The 16,687-nt window shown below is 41.2% G+C and overlaps 1 protein-coding gene across 1 annotated transcript in view; it reads right to left on the reverse strand.

Annotated features, from left to right (window-relative positions):
* Nucleotides 1-16,687, reverse strand: part of ube4a (ubiquitination factor E4A (UFD2 homolog, yeast)) — a 44,833-nt gene that overhangs the window by 15,146 nt on the left and 13,000 nt on the right. The window contains exons 5-13 of the mRNA XM_078533056.1: nucleotides 14,650-14,802; nucleotides 14,356-14,515; nucleotides 13,097-13,299; nucleotides 11,248-11,439; nucleotides 9,534-9,867; nucleotides 8,120-8,246; nucleotides 6,588-6,895; nucleotides 3,448-3,580; nucleotides 226-413 (exon numbers count right to left, since the gene is read on the reverse strand). Coding sequence (XP_078389182.1) covers nucleotides 226-413; nucleotides 3,448-3,580; nucleotides 6,588-6,895; nucleotides 8,120-8,246; nucleotides 9,534-9,867; nucleotides 11,248-11,439; nucleotides 13,097-13,299; nucleotides 14,356-14,515; nucleotides 14,650-14,802 — 1,798 coding nt within the window. The remainder of the gene's footprint in view (nucleotides 1-225; nucleotides 414-3,447; nucleotides 3,581-6,587; nucleotides 6,896-8,119; nucleotides 8,247-9,533; nucleotides 9,868-11,247; nucleotides 11,440-13,096; nucleotides 13,300-14,355; nucleotides 14,516-14,649; nucleotides 14,803-16,687) is intronic.

Consider the following 16,687-nt stretch of genomic DNA (forward strand, 5'->3'; position numbering starts at 1 on the left):
CATTGATGGGAGTGTAACTTTTTTTATGGCAGCTTTGTTGGAAAGTTGAGGTGTAACATTATGCGTGCCATTTTATAATAATGAAAGGATTTGATTTAAATTGCATACCTTTTGCAACCTCAGGATGTCCCAAAAGTGCTTTACAGCCAAAGAGGAACTTTAGAAGTGTAGTCACTGCTGTAATTCTGGTATTTACCTGAGACTGCTGCTACCTTCCAAACATACCTGTGAATTCAATGTCCACAAACACTTTGATAAGTGCTTCAGCGAGATAGTGTGCATGCTGGTACGAGCTGAAGACTCGCTGCCGGTGGAACATGCTGCTAATCATTGGGTTCTGAACTTGCTCCATGTGAGGCATCACAGCCTCAAGGACTTCAGCCAGTTTTGCTCGCAAGTGAGGGTTCTTCATCCTAAGAGGCATCACGGGAGGAAGAAAGAGGCTTTCTGGTCAGTCAACAAACATCTTTCAGCATAATCCAGCTATTCAGACTCAGACTGCATAGACAAGTGAAACTGAACAAAACTCTCAAAATAATCACTCAACCTTGTCACTGGACTTATTTGGCACAGTGCGATCAATTGACTACTGAAAAATATTTTACTTCAGCCCATGTGCTTTTGTGTAATATGCTTAATTTTTCACTTCAAGTTGTTAAAACTCCTTAAGCCTGTAATTCCTGTGTTTTTTACCTTTCTCCAACTTCCCTCCAGTTTTCAAGATTTCAAAAGTCCAACCTTACACTTTACTGAAAGCCTGATGACATCGCTGACCACACTTCCAGATAAAAGGATCATGTGTAATTCTCAATGTTCCAAACTTTACTGTAAAGAATGTTATGATCTTGTGTGATGTTTTTGCTCCCATGTTTTCTAGGAAAATGGGCCTACACAGAGCATTAATACCCATTCCTTTTTGGCCATTTCCCTCACTTAAAGCAGTCAATATCAGTTGATGTTATTTGCACAGGCATAATTATTTACACCAATATCTTTCAGTCAGCTTCTTAGTGCAGTGCAACATTTTCCAATCATTTCAAAATGATGTTCATGTAACCTGGAAGATAAGAGTCGGTGCATAGGTTTCCAGTTGGGAGACCTGATCTATAATGCCAGTAGTCTCTGGTTCCTCAGAGAGCAGCAATGCTGCTCCCAACAGATCACCTGCAGCAGTGAAAAGTCATCTTGGGGTTGGGGAGGAGGTGGGGTGGTAATTGTCTCTTTTTGTGTCACTGAAACAAATCTGTCAAAACCAAATACACCATAGCAGAATAAATTATATCTGCAGAAACATATTTACAGGAATGTCTTCTGATCATGGCATATACAGAGCCAGAGGGACTAGATAAGAGAGGGTAAAATCTGCACTGTTTTAATCATCACATAGCAAGAGAATGTGTAAGTGCAAAATATACCCCCTCAAAAAAAAATCCTCAGGTGTGAGGAGTAAATAAGGTTAGAGTTCCCATAATGGTCAACATAAAATGCAAAAACTTAAGTGAACTCGTAGAATTTCTAGGAGAAATATAAATGATTATTTCAAATGGATGGGCATTCACTGTTCTCAATTTCAGAGCATAGCTTCCTCTATCTCACTGCCTTTACTAGGTGTGTCTCAGAAGTTTGGGGAAGAAGGTACACTCACTGGCCAGAGACAGCACGCCAACATGCGAGTTGTTGGTGACTTCATGGGAGTCTGTGTTATTGGAATGTAGCAGAACAGAGGCTGCTGAACTTTAAGTGAACTGAAAACTACGGCTTCCTCTAGTGGAAGGGGTCTGAAACTTAATTCACTCTGCATGCTGAATCTTAGTACACAGAATAACACAATGATACAACTCAGGAGGTGGCTATATGGCATATTGTGACAGTGCCTGCTCCTTGGTAGAGCTATCCAATTAGTCCAAATCCCCTGACCTTTCCCCATAGCCCTGCAGATTTTATAGAAAAATAATTAGTTAACAGAGCTCACACGCAATTGCACCAATAGTATTCCTTAACTGATACTCAAGGAGGTGCAATTGAAAAGGTTTACCTCTTGGAAAGGTTTCCGTTTAATTCTTGACAGTCTATTTACATCAAGAAACTTGTCAATTTAGGGGAAGCCCAAGCAAGAATCTAGATTGAGAACTGACATTAGGATGCAAAGTTACCATCTGTAGCTGCCAAGAAACCTACGGAAAGTTATGTTAATAATTAACTTTGCTCAGGCGAAGACACCAGCCTTTCACCCAGGAACTGGATGAAGGTCAATGGAATTGTGAGTACAGAGATTTATAAGATGATCATGTTTTAAACTGTGTCTTTAATCTAGATAAAATGGAGTCATGAAAAGGGTCATGTGATGTTCTCCTAGTTCTGCCTGACAATAAGCCTGTGTGGCCTGGTTACCATGGGGACAGGGGGCCCAGGTCAAACCTTACTGAAAGTCAAGTGCCAGGTTTAACACCTCAACACAAAGGACAGAGCAGCTGGCTTTATCATGGGTAGACTTACAGACTCTCAGGCAATCATATTCAGAGGCTCTGGAGAGAGATATGCTGGTGGATTATTGAAAAACAGTGAAGCTATGGCTGTGAGATCAAATTCTCCATTTGTAGAGATGAACCTTGCAGAAATTTGAGTGCCTTGTTGCTGGAAGTCAATTCGATAATGCTCAGGAGGATTGAGTGAAGGGACTTTTAAAAGGATTCTGGGAGTCAGCGTAACAGGGAGAAGAGAACAAGGTCAGATTCAGGATTTTAAAAACAAGATTACATTTCTGTTGAGAGTGCAATGTAATGTATAAACGTGGCATGGGGTTATCACAGGGTTAAAAAAAAAACAGGGATATATTTTCTTAGTTTAGTGTATTAATTGCCTGCTAAGTAATGTTTAGTCACTGTTGATTTTAGTTTGTTTGTTACAGTAAAAAATCTTAAAAACATGAAATCTTGTGCGATCCTTTGAGTTGTCACTGCGAATTCAAATCTTTTTAAAAGTTATTGGGCTCTATGGAGATCATAAATTAAAGTTTGCTCTGTCTGCTAGGTTTAACAGTATTAGTTAAAATGAATTTGGGCAGTCTCAATCCAAGTCTAACTGGTTAAAAGGATCTTACTTTAGAGCTAAATGGCAAACTCATCCACTAAAACTGAAGGATGAGTGCTGCATATAATGTAATAATGTCTATGTGATGTAATAGGGGGTGCTCTTCTTACAATGATGGGGAAATACATTTTTGAGGCAGAGTAGAAGAAGCATGGCTTAGCTTCTATCTATGCTATAACTTCTCTGATCCTGCTAGTTGCTGACACCACTAAATGGGAAAGTGCATCAGCACCAACAACTTAACTTACATCAATAAAACTCCCAATGTAAAAACTGCAGCAATATCAAACACCTGCACACGGTGCTGGGGGGTACAAGACTTGCCAGTGAATTTTGTCGCAAGTTCCTAGTTGTTACCTCTCTACGTTACCCATGAACACCGTGACAAAGTGTAGAGGCTGCTCTAGAGAATCGCCTGCAGTTTCCAGAATGTCATCTGCAAATCTCCGTAGGAAGATGAAAAAATCTCCAAGATTGTCAGCAAAGAACTCTGTGACAAAGAAACAAAATAAGTCAATGAATCAAAAGGGACCAGTGCACATTACTAGTATGAAAATAGATCACAATCTCTCACTAAATTAGGTTGGGTTGAAGACCCTTCTCCCTATTAGACTTCACCCTTTCAGTATGTCAAAGCTACCAGCATTCTGCTAGTGCTTTTAATGTCCACTTCCTTGAGTGGGTGCAGATCTCAGTGCAACAATTCATCCAGAGGACAAGAGAGCCTTGTCCATTTTCAGTGCATAAAATAAACTATTCACCAAAGAACATCATTGCAAGTGACAATGAAACTGACTGTGAAATGAAGTACAGTAAACAGTCGTTTCCCCCCACCACCCTTGCTGAGGCACACTATTTAGTGAAGCAGCCCACTAAAACTGAACCTATAAACTTTGGAAAGCAAGCATTCACCAGCTCAGAGACTACAGGGTCCATTACAACTCGGGGAAGGCACACTTCAATGACTGATAAGCAGTGGCTGGGGAGTGGGGCCAGACGTTAACAACGAGCCAGTACCTCAAGGCAACAACTTTAGAAGAAGGGAGCAAGTAATCTGACATGCATGACAAGATTGCAAAAAGTGGTTGGAGGATGAACATAAGGCACGAACTCTTCCCTCACAGCAGCAAGACACCGGACAGTATCAGATGGCTCATAAATGATCGACAGCTACTTGTAATTCCAGATGATCCTACTTGCAGTGAAAAAAACAGCATTTATTTCTAAACAAAATATTTTTAGTTGACTTCCCATGGCAGCGCTCACAAGTATTTAGTGAAATAGAATTGGAAGCATTAGAGAGGAAAGCCTGTGATGAAGGAGGGCACATAAAGGGCAAAAATAACAAGAAACAGACAAAAAAAGTGGGAAATGCAAAAAAAAATGCACTTGTATGTTAACGTGAATATGGTCCAAGATGCCACATTCTTAACAGACATGAGAGCAACAAAGACTCCCTTTAGTGAGACATGCATTGACAGATTATTTAACAATAATACAAACGGATGGTTATGTTAAGAAATAGAGATAGTTTAAGTAAGTTATACTTGTATTTGTGGGTGTTTGGAATGAGTTTTAACTTAAAGGTTTATTTGTATTTCTGTATGTGTGTGTTAAGAAAGGTCAAATAGAGTTTTAGTTTCACTTTAAAAGGCTTTTTGCATTTCTAATGAGATGTTTACGACTCCTATAAAGTGAAAGTAAACAAGAGTAGGAAGAACAGTGCAGTTGCCTAGCAACGGGGGGGGGGGGGGGGGTGCGTCAAATAGGCAGGTTCCTCCCATAGGCAGACACACAGAAGAAAGACAGTACAAAAACAAAAACACCTAGAAAAATTCAGGTCTGGCAGCATCTGCGGATAGGAGCACAGTTAACGTTTCGAAACGGACTCGAAACGTTAACTGTGCTCCTATCCGCAGATGCTGCCAGACCTGCTGAGTTTTTCCAGGTATTTTTGTTTTTGTTTTGGATTTCCAGCATTCGCAGTTTTTTGCTTTTATCTTTGAAGAAAGACAGTAGTTTGTTTTGGAAGCTGTTTGAGTTCAGTTGGTTTGGAGGCAGCTGTGAAGCAGAAACAGCCTAAAAGGGGACAGATAGCAAGTCCCAAACTAAGGAAAACCCCAAAAGTCCAGGGGAATGCAAAAAGAGAAAGTCCAAAGACGACCTTCTAGTTAAAGGAAGGACAGGAACCTGGGAAAAGGTCCTGTTAAGTGAAGTTAAGAGTGAGGGGCAGAGAGAAAAGTTCCAAGCTTCAAGTGAGAACAGCTTGCAAGAAGCAAGAAGGTTCAGAGACAATTGAAGGTCTGTAATTCTTTGCTATGGGCATGCAAAGCAGTGGTGTACTGTTAAGGCTGAGTTGGTGAGAGAGAGTACATGGAAGACAGCTTGAGTGCATGTGGTGACCCAGGGAAGAGGTACATCAGAAGGAGAGATTGAAACCCTTGGAGGTGAACTCTTGTGAAAGATGTCTGAGTGAAAACGTCAGTTTGGGAGAAGATTCCAAGGCGAGGTCCTGGAGGATGGAGATTGGAATCCCTCATGTGAAGGACGGAATTCTGTGAGACTGGTTGGCTCATGGTGTGACAAGCGTCTGGGGGGAGTTGAGTACAGATCCATAGCATCTGTTTGAGGTGGCATCTGTCACTTGGTTTCAGAGTGTGGTGTGTCTGACCACAGGATGCCATAGGTTTACATGGACTGTGTACTTACTGTGAACATTAGAGTATAAGATAGCTTTTGTAACTTGTGTTATCCTTACAAATCTGTATATATCTATAAAGTTATAGCTGTGGGTGAAGGAGTATTGTAATATAGTTCATCTTTTCGTGTTGAATAAAAGTTTTATTTTTTTGTTAAAAGTTCATCAGCTGACTCCTATGCCTCTGTTCAGTAGCTACCCTCCATGTACCTAAACAAACAAAAATAAAAGTTAGGATCTATCAAGCTGGGTTCCACTCTGGGATCAGGCTTGTCCAGGGGTAACCTCAGCTTGGATCATAACAGTTAACAAAACCACAAATAGTTCCATTGTAATACATTGTCAAAAGGTGAACTCTCACTCTATAATCATAGGAAAAGCATGAGGACATTTGGCCCATTTAGCATGTTCCATCATTCAACTCGGTCATAAAGTCTTGCATTTCTAGAGCCTTTCATAAACTCAAGTCGTTCCAAAGCACATTGCAACCAATGAAATACTTTTGAAGTGTAGTCACTGCTGTAGGAAACACAGCAGTCAATCTGCAAACAGCAAGGTTCCACAAACAGAAACATGACAACCATCAGATAATCTGTTTTAGTGATGTTGGCCGAAGGATAACTATTGCCCAGGACTTTGATCTCTACCTGAACTCCATATATCTGCCTTAATCCACACCTGTGAATACTCTTACCAACAAAAATTTAATGGGTCTCAGTCTTGAAAATTTCAATTGACCCAGCATCCACAGCTATCATCACCAAGATTACCAAATCTCTATTAATGGCATGCTATATACCTGGGACATGAGAAAGCATGCAGTATTCCAAGTCCAGAAGAGGGAAGGTCACCTCCATGTAGTCTGTTCCTCGATTTCCTAGAGAAAATTGCACCAATATCGTTGTGGTGGAAATCTGCAAGTTCATACAGTTCTGGAGCATCTGCGGCTCTGTGGCAGCCGCTTTAGTGGATAAATAGACCGTCATTAGTCGTTCGAATTGCTCACGGAGGTTTTCTGCAGCTGGGCTGGAGGACTGCTGTGCCTCCCTCCAGGCAACCTGCAGCCGGTGCAGGCTCTGGTTCATCTTTATCATCTGATCGTGTAACCTATGAAAGCAAAGAACACAGCTTTAGCATCGAAAGACTAGCCCCGCAAAGGTAGGGTGTTTACAAAGCGAATCCACAAAAGCAGGATGTCAAGAGTGGCTCTGTGTTGGCAGGACAGTTTGAGAAGGCAAGGCTATTTTTCCAGTCCTTGAAATTAAACATTTCCCTTCCTCCATACACTTGTTTAAAAAATCTTTTTCACTTAATCTCCTTCTCCCCAAGATACTTAACTAAGGAGTTAACCATTGGATTGACGGGAAAGCCTTTTCCCATGTCTCCTGGAGAGGGGAAAAAACTGAAATTGAACTTGAAATTTCTTTGAAGACACAAGGAAAAATAATAGCAAGATTTCACACAATGCATCAGCACCTGCACTTCTGCTTGTTGCACTTATTGCAGTTTAGAAGAATGAGACATGACCTCATTGAAACATACAAGATTCTTAGGGGGTTTGACAGGGTAGATGCTGAGAGGTTGTTTACCCTTGTCCTAGACTGGACTAGGCATAATCTCAGAGTAAGGGTTGCCCATTTAAGGCAGAGTTGAGGAGGAATTTCTTCTCTCAGAGGGTAGTGAATCTGTGGAATTCTTTACCACAGAGGGCTCTAGAGGCTGGGCCATTAAGTATATTCAAGGCTGAGATAGACAGATTTTTAATCAACAAGGGGATCAAGGGTTATGAGGAAAGGACAGGAAAGTGGAGTTGAGGATTATCAGATCAGCCATGGTCTCACTGAATGGCGAAGCAGACTCGATGGGTCGAATGACCTATTTCTGCTCCTATGGTCTTATAAGCTGGTGACTCAAATATCATACATGTATCTGAAAGTTCATTAAAATATCAATGTCCATTTTAAAAGATGTGTTAAAAGAGATTTTCCTTAATTTTAAACATTGGGAAGGGAAGAGAAACATAGGAGTCAGGGAAATGACTGAAGAAGCCTTCTTCACTTCTACCTTAATTATTATCAGCCAATGAGGTTCATGCCCTCACACCACCCCCACAGTTGGTTAAAAAAACTCTTTCACTCATCATTTTGTCCCCAAGAGGCACTTCGACCCCCCCCTTTGGAGGGAACCAATGCATTGCCAGGAAAGCGTTTTCCCATGTCCCCAGGAGAGGAAAAAACACAAAAGCCTGGAGACATAACCCAGTTTCACTTTTGATGCACTTTCTGGTCTACAATTTCTTATTGTCCAGTCCTATATATGCACTCTCAGTACCTGTGAAAACCCAGGTGTAAGGCGAACTGAGTCAGGATTAAATTCTCCGTGACCAGGTTGTACGTTTGAGCGAAAGATGGTTCCAGTCCCTGAGGTATTGGAATCAAACAGGTCTCCTTGTCTAAACCTAAGGCAAAGAACAAAAAACCTTCATAAAAATAAATTTTCCTTTTTAAAAAATCCTACTAAAATGCAACCCTTTGCAGGGATACAACAGCATTTGCACAATGGGTTCTGCTGGTTAAGATATCATGGCCTAGGATTTCAATGAGGCTACGCCCGTTTTACAAATATTAAAACTGGCACTGAAGAGTCCAATATGGCAGTAAATGTGCGTGCATGCATTGAGCCAATAGCACACAGCTCACCATATTGGTATGGGTGTCAAATGAGGTGCCCAGAAGTCACATCTCGAAGAGTTATTAGATGCAAATAAGGGGCCTAATGCCTCTGATTCACCCTTTATCTAACCAGGTTTCCCTGAACAGTGTTTGATCCTTATCAGAGTGTGGAGCCAGAACAGCAGGTGTTTTCTTTGCCTCTTGGTTCCACATTAAAATCACAGGGAGCTGCCTGCCCCCATTCTCTCCACCCGATCACTGGCTTAATCCACCTCCCCCTACCAACCTCCATAAATCACTATCTCTACCAGTCTCTTGGTTTCCCCTCCCCTTTCCAATCACTCACTCAACCCCTCTCTGTCACCAGTGCACTCTTAACTAAGTGCAGAAAGTGATGCTGATGAATACAGCAACTATTCACACACATGACCCTCCGGTGAAATGCATGAGCAGATATAATGCATGTTTGGTGACGTTGGTTGAAGGGAGAACTGGCCAGCACACAGAGAACTCGAGTTTAGATCAGAATTGTGTATGCTGATCTATCACCCACCTCATTTCTGTTGCTACATTCAAATGTTAAATACAAATTTCTTGCAATAATGGCACTGTTTTCTTTTGGGTCGCTCGTACAATCTTTCAGATGTCAACACTGGAGGATCCCAGGAGTGTACCAATGCTTGCAAGGGGTCTGAGGGAGTATGACAATGCTCGTAGAGGCTTTCCCAAATTGGGAAAAGTCTGAAAACCACTGAAACATAGGGCTGCGTTTTTTTAAATCAAAATTCACTCGTGCCTCTGGCAAAGGGCACAGTGTGAACTATGAGCATCAGGAGCGCAACTCCACTAGGTAACCCGTTTATCAGTGTTGGGTTTAGTTTTCACTTCCGTGCTATTTGTTGCAAGTACATAGTCTGTTTGATTTCAGAGGCAGCCAGAGATATTTTAACAACAGAAGTAGCGCGGTGCACCAAGAGTTTGAGCATGGTGACAGATATTGATGTCAACCATTGCCCTGAAATACTGCTGGACAGCTAAAAACAAAAGTCATCCATTTACTGCTCAGCCCACACCTTTGATATGCACGTTTCTGCTTTTCCGTTCCTCTTCATTCAAATCTTTCAAGCTACAATAAGTAGGGTTGAAGGTCAGCAGCTTAGGAGACTTTGGTTTGCAGAAGGGTTGACAGAGTTTTAGCAAAGCAGCAGCAAGGTTCAGGAAGAAGGCGTCCGACGCATACATTTGGAAGAAGAGTTCGGGCATCTGGTTGGCCCAGATTTTCGTCCGTCCTGAGTTGGCATGGAGGCAGTTTCCGAGCCAGGAAAGGATACAATGTTTGGTATCCGGGGAAAGCTGGATGAGGTTCCGTAGAATCTGATGGATTTTGTCATGCAATTGCGCCATGAACTGCAAAATGAAAGCAAGAACATTCTGAACATCCTTCCCAAAGATGAGATTGTGTAAAAAAAATACACCTGAAGTAACCTGTAGGAAAGCCAACACATGATTGGTGGGGAAGCTGCCTTTGCTCAATTTCCTCTCCCAGTTAACTGCCAATTCTTATGTGAACAGAGTGACAACAAAAAGATTGGAGACAAAGATTCAGAACTATAAGTGCATATGGATATTCAAGTCATGTACTTAACAAGCATGACATGTATATAACTATACACGTTGAGCCATCACCAACTGCATGTTCTTGATAAAGTTACTGCAATAAAGAAGAAAGTTACTCAGAGCCTTATCATATCCTCAAGATGTCCCAAAGGACTTTACAACCAACCATTGGGTTACTTATTGCTGTTACATGGGCAAATGTGGCAGTGAACTTGTACACAGCAAAGCACCACAAAGAGCTAACGAAAGAGAGGCAGTGATGCTGAATAGGAAACTGTGAGAACTACTGCTCTTCTTCAAAAAGCCTTTTGCCCATCTGAGCTGGTGGACGGGAGCCTCAATTTAACCTTCAGCAATGTAGCAGCCCCTCCGTACTGAAGTCTTAGCCCAGGTTAGAAGCTCAAGCACATAGTGGGATTCGGACCCGCTATCATCAGACTTGTAGGCAAAAATGCTACCAACTAGCCACAGCTGACTCCCAAGGGAAAGTTAACACCAAATAAGCAGATTTAAAGCGTTCAAAGCAGCTGCAGAAATTCTCAGCGTGTGGGACAGAGAAATGTAGTGAAATAAATGATACAGAATAATCAGAGGCCATCCATCAGTACACGGGTAGAACCAAGAGGAAGCCTGCCCAAGAGGAAATAAAACTGAATCAAATTGAAGAAATGCTCAAGTGATGCATTGATATGCATCCAGTTAGGGAACCCAATTATTACAAAGCAAGAAGGCCTTATGTTCAAAGCCAGTCTTTTGTGAGTTATCCAATCTCAGCAATGCCAGTTGCATTAGAATTGACCTCAGAACCCCTGGGTTGGGTCAAGAGTGGAAAGGAACATAAAATTCCGTTAGGGTTCCAGCACCTGATTGCCATACTACGACTTCAGCAAGTTGGGGTTGGTCGGTGGGGGGGGGGGAGGGAGAAAGGCAATAAGAGGAAGGAAATTGGAGGCAACATTCTTTTACTGATGGGGTGGTTCTGAGCATTTTGTATTGTGCATTATAACTATTTGGAGCCTCCCGCCAGCTGGAACAAGTTTGATATTGGTAGAGGTCATGGGTACAACCCACATATTCAGCATGAGACAGTGTACAACTAGACAGACTGGATGGGGAGGAATATTACGCAACACCACAGCCCGTCAAGAACCCAACCTGTCCAAGGCCCACCTGGTGAATGTTTGATTCTTGAACCTTGATTTCCGGAGGACTGGACCTTGAAGGATTCAAAAAGTACAAGTGATTCTCCACCAGTCCCGGAGTTTTCAGCAAACAAGACATGTTCAGGACTGTTCCCAGCAGCGTCTGCTGATATAGGTTACCATTTTTTGGATCCTTTGGCTCAATATGCTTCAAGAAAACCTGTTGAGGGTGATAAATATGTTTTGAAATTTTCAATTATATGTACTGAATTTAAATCTTCAACCTTGTGATGTAAATTTTATTTTTACACATTAAAAATAATTAGCAGTTTCACAGAAAAATACATACATTAAGAGCAGGAATTCCTAAGTGCAGGGTGCAGACAAATGGCCTTAACCTCTACCTCAAATTATTCCCATACCCTAGTCTTTTTAAAAAAAAATCAGGTTTCTGCTCCTGGCTACCAACCGGTGAACCTGCTGGAAAGTGCACATGCAAAATCTTGAGAGAGTGTAAGATCATGACCAATGATGATGCACTCCCGAGTACACAGCTTCACATATGGCCTGAACAAAATACCAGAGGGCAACTGGCAACCAGGAAGAACATTCTCCAATACAAATCAGGCATTTCAGGTGGGTCAAGAGAGGGAAGAAAATAAGAGAAAAGCCAACTCAGTTACATTTCCAGAGGGCAGCCTTCCTCCCCACAGCCCACTGGTTTGTTTTAATTGTGAGGCACTGATGAATGGTTAACACACTATGGGTTCATTTTCAAACTTTATGCTGCAGGTATGGGAGCCTACAGTGCTGCAAATCAGACATTTGGGTGTGTGCGCTGAGCACATTTCCATTCATTAAAGCTAATCATCAGAAAACAGTGCACAGCTTGTGTCCAACTTTCTGATCTGCACTCCCAATGGACCAGGCTCCCACCAATAACAAAATAAAATTATGCCTTACGTCAGCTGTTAAGAGTCATTTATTGACCATTGACAGCAGTACAGAGGGAACATTTTCTATACTCACTAGAGATGGATTTAACTCCAGGTCCAAAATGTCTCAGTGTATCAGGATTAAACATAATTTTAAAACACAAGAGCAGCCACTCATTGGTTGTGCTCAGATTTTGAGTTTAGGTTAGAAACCCATTGTCATCTCGTTAACTTCAATCAGCTTATGTCAGAAGATTTTACCTACACCACCAGGTAGGAGTGTCCAATGGCACTACACGCAGCATATTACATTGGCAGAACAAATTAAGAATTTTTTTGCAGAGATGAAGACCTCGCACCACAACACATGGCTCCCAGTATCTTGTGGCTATCCTTCTCGGCAAGGAGGGAGGTGAAGAGATGAGGGAACTGAGGAAGTGTCCCTCTGGAGTACAGCTGGCTCCAAGGTGATACACTTGGTGATAGGAGATTGAAAGCAAGTTGACCCTCAGTTGATCTGATACCTGATCCAAGCTGGTCCTCATTACACAGGACATCACTGATCAGCAATGAGATTTGAGAGTGTAGATCATTCAGAGGGCCAATCCCATTCAGTTCCTGATCATCTTCAAGCAAATGCCTAAATGGGAAGGGGGTGTATCAGAAAGCTTACCTTTATTAGTACAGAACATTTGCGGAGTTTTGTTATATGAAGTCAAGCGGTATTCTTACAAACACTTAACAGTCCCCAAACTTGGTAACCTGTTTAAGTTTTATGGGCTTTGCCAAGTAGAGTGACACACACAATTCCATACCATACTATCAGAAACTCTACAAGCTTGGTTTGGATGGATTACCACACGAGGCAGATACCAAGCCAATCAAGAAGAAATACCCAGCAGCTGACCATATAAATCAGAGAAGTATTTAGAAATGTCTTACTTGTGCCAGATCAGGCTGTCTGGTGACATAAAGGAGAATGTCCAGGTAACTATACAACATTATGTGGCAAAGGTCCAACTCCTTGATGCGCCGCAATAAAATGTCCAACACTGGAAACATGACTTCGCTGAATGTCCGGACCTCTTCATCTGCCTTTAAGGTAGCTATCACATCATCCATAAACTCGGTAACATCTTCAAAATCTGTAACAGTAAGTAACAGAGAGATAACACCTCTTAGAAGATATAAAAGATAGTAAATGATAAAGAAAAGTAAAATGATGAATCCAGGTGAGCAGGACATAAACCACAATTTGTTTTTTTACTGGTATTCAGGGCATTGATAGCAAAACCTTCTTCATACGAGGAGTGATTAGCACATAGAATAACTTGGGGAAGCTTAGTAGAGGCAAAAGCTCTGGAATTATTTATAGAATAATAGGAAATTGTCATGGGGGGAGCTGGGAGAAATTGTTGCTTCATTTTGGATGATGAGACGAGATGAGCTGAATGGTCTTCCTCATCCATGTCTATTGTAGTCTTTAAAGTGTTACTTGGCCAGGTTTAAATGGCACCATATTGCCGATGTAACGGCCATTCCTTTGGAGAATTTTAAATTATAACGTTAGTATAGGGCTTAAAGAGGAATCTACTTGCTCTCTTTGGCAATCTGAATTCTGCCTAGAACTAATTTCATGTAAACACTACCATTATTTAGGCCCATGCAAAGTCCAGGTTGCCCAGATATTCTCACTTAGAAACAAAGAAGCTTACAGCAGAATGCAAACTCCTTTTAGAGCTAGCCAAAACTAAATCACTGCCACGTCCACAGTCCTGCACTTTCCTCAGCCTTAAATATCTATGTAATGTTCCCTTTGAGGTTGCAATGGCTGCTTTATCAACCATTCACTGTGGCAAAGTATTCTGTTATCCAACAATCTGCTGCATAAAGTAATGTATTACTTACTTACTAACTAAAGATAATGATTCAAGTAATAAAATGACCAATCTTCGAGTACATCATTCAATCACTAGATTGTGACTCCTAACCGCTGATCACTTCAAAAGTACTTCATTGGCAGTGAAACATCTTGGGATATTGTTCTAAGGCTGTGAAAGGCACTGAACTGCAAGCTATTCTTATTTCAAAATGCACAAACACAGCCTTTTTTCCCTTGATACATGCCATATAATTCAGGCCTATTCAGCATCTTGCATACAAATATACAAGTACAGAGAAATAATGGAATATTTACTTACGTGGTCCACTTACTCCTTCAAGAAGCAAATCAACCACTTGTTCATAGATATTCTGATTGACGTAGATCTCAGGTGTGAGGAGGACTGTACAGGTGTTAGACACAGTCAGGACCTTACAACGAAGTGCATAAGTCAACAGGTTTTCTGGGACCTTCGTAATCTGTTGACAAAATATATTTCAGAAGCTATAGAAGAAAGTCATGCTTTCATAGGCAGGAGAGGATGAAAGGAGAGAACAGACAAAAAAAACACAAGAACTATCTGGGCAACGACAGGGCCATCAGACGTACATACCTCTCCTTTCACTCTTCGAAAACAAGCAAATAGGTATCTAATAACGTCCTTCTCTCCAGCATCTCGATCGGCTGACATATTAATAACGTTCCCTGATGTCATGCAGATCAAGCGAGTCCCAGGTTCCGGTAGCAGCATCCGAGTGAACAAAGCCTATTAAAATAACTTAACACTCATCATCAGTGACTTCAGATGCATTCAGGCCCCAATCTAAGTACACAATTCCATGTACAAAATCATTTCTCATTCACTCCCATTGTTTTGAATTCCCTGACCATAGTTAAAGGTAAAATGCTGTCCAAGCTCATGGTATTGCTCAATACTCAATATGTCAAACATAGTCTGAAAAGGTGCTGTCACTATAGAACACACGGCCAGTAGACAGACAGCTGAACTGTACTAAATGCTAGCTAGAGAACATTTTATGCTCTAACAAGGGCTCTACAAGTTGTAGCTTTTAAAAAAAGCAAACTTGCAAGTCTCTACACCAGGGTCTAGTTAACCTTTTATCTAGTCCAATTAAAAATGAAGAGTACAATTTGAAACCAAGCATAAAACATAACTTTGTTCTTCCATTTTAAGCTTCTCAAAGGCAATTAGGAATGGGCAATAAATGCTTGCCTTGCCAGCAATGCCCATATACCTTGAATAAATAAAAAGCTTTTAAAACAAAAGACTTGCTTTTACATAGTGCCTTCTCAGCTCTCAAAGCATTTCAGAACAAAACTCAAATGGGTCATAAGGTTCCTGAAACAGCTTACAGTGGAACAAACCTGTTAAAAATTAATCAGAACAGAATTCATCATCATTGGTTTCAGATAAATGCATTGGGTCCTGTTCAGAGTACTGAATTGTTCCATTTTTGAATTGCAATTTGTGAATTTCTAGATTCAAGATCTAAACGTGTTTTTGAGATATAATGGTTGATCAATACAAGCAGAAAATGCATTTCAAGCAGTTTTTTCTAAAAGGAATTCAATTTTGAGAGGCGGCATTGTACTTAAAGACAAAGGATGGCTGCCAATTGTCAAATTACAGATGTGGAAACATAAATTAACAGAACAGAGTTATGGAAGACACATTTATGGCAACTGTAAATCCACGTTACAATAAGTTTTCTCTAGGATTCCATAAACTGGAACCAGGGAAATTCTTCTGACTGAGACAGAGTTATGAAGAAGTAGAAGATGCTTATCTGGTAACTAGCTGTGACTTAAAAAAATGTGGCGGGCAAATGAATTGTCACTAACCATCTACCTCTGAGAACAAGGAGAGAATCAAGCCCAGATTCAGGAGATACAAGACTTTTTACCTCATCAGCACTTAAGTGTATTGGGTCCATCTTTGGCCTCCATACTTGATAAAGGAGATCAATGCTTTGGAGAAGGCCAGAATGATATCTAGCCTAAGAGATAAAAACAAAAAGCTAAAAGCTACTGCGGATGCTGGAAATCCAAAACAAAATAAAAACAGAATTACCTGGAAAAACTCAGCAAGTCTGGCAGCATCGGCGGAGAAGAAATCAGTCAACGTTTCGAGCCCTCATGGCTCTTCGGCAGAACTGAAGCATAGTTTCAACAAGGGAGAAATATAAATTGGTTTAAGGTGGGTGGGGGGGAAGAGACACATTGAGGGTGTGGTGTGAGCAGATAATCAAAAGATGTCAGAGACAAAAGGGTCAAAGAGGTGTTGAAGGTGGTGGTCTTTGTCTGAGAAAAGTGCTAATTAAGAATGGAAAACAGGATATTCAAAGTACAGCTCTAGTGGGGGTGGGGTGGAAAGACTAAAGGTTTTAGTTTTAGATTTAAAAATAATGGAAATAGGTGGGGAAAGAAGAATCTATATAAATTATTAAAAAAAAAGGCGGGTGGGGGGGGGGAAAAGAAACTGGGTGGGGATGGGGGGAGGGGGAGTTTAAGATCTAAAGTTGTTGAATTCAATATTCAGCCCAGAAGGCTGTAAAGTGCCTAGTCGGAAGATGAGGTGCTGTTCCTCCAGTTTGCGTTGGGCTTCACTGGAACAATGCAGCAAGCCAAGG

This window comes from Cetorhinus maximus, chromosome 2 (genome assembly GCF_964194155.1).
Source record: "Cetorhinus maximus chromosome 2, sCetMax3.hap1.1, whole genome shotgun sequence".
Classification (NCBI taxonomy): Eukaryota; Metazoa; Chordata; class Chondrichthyes; order Lamniformes; family Cetorhinidae; genus Cetorhinus; species Cetorhinus maximus.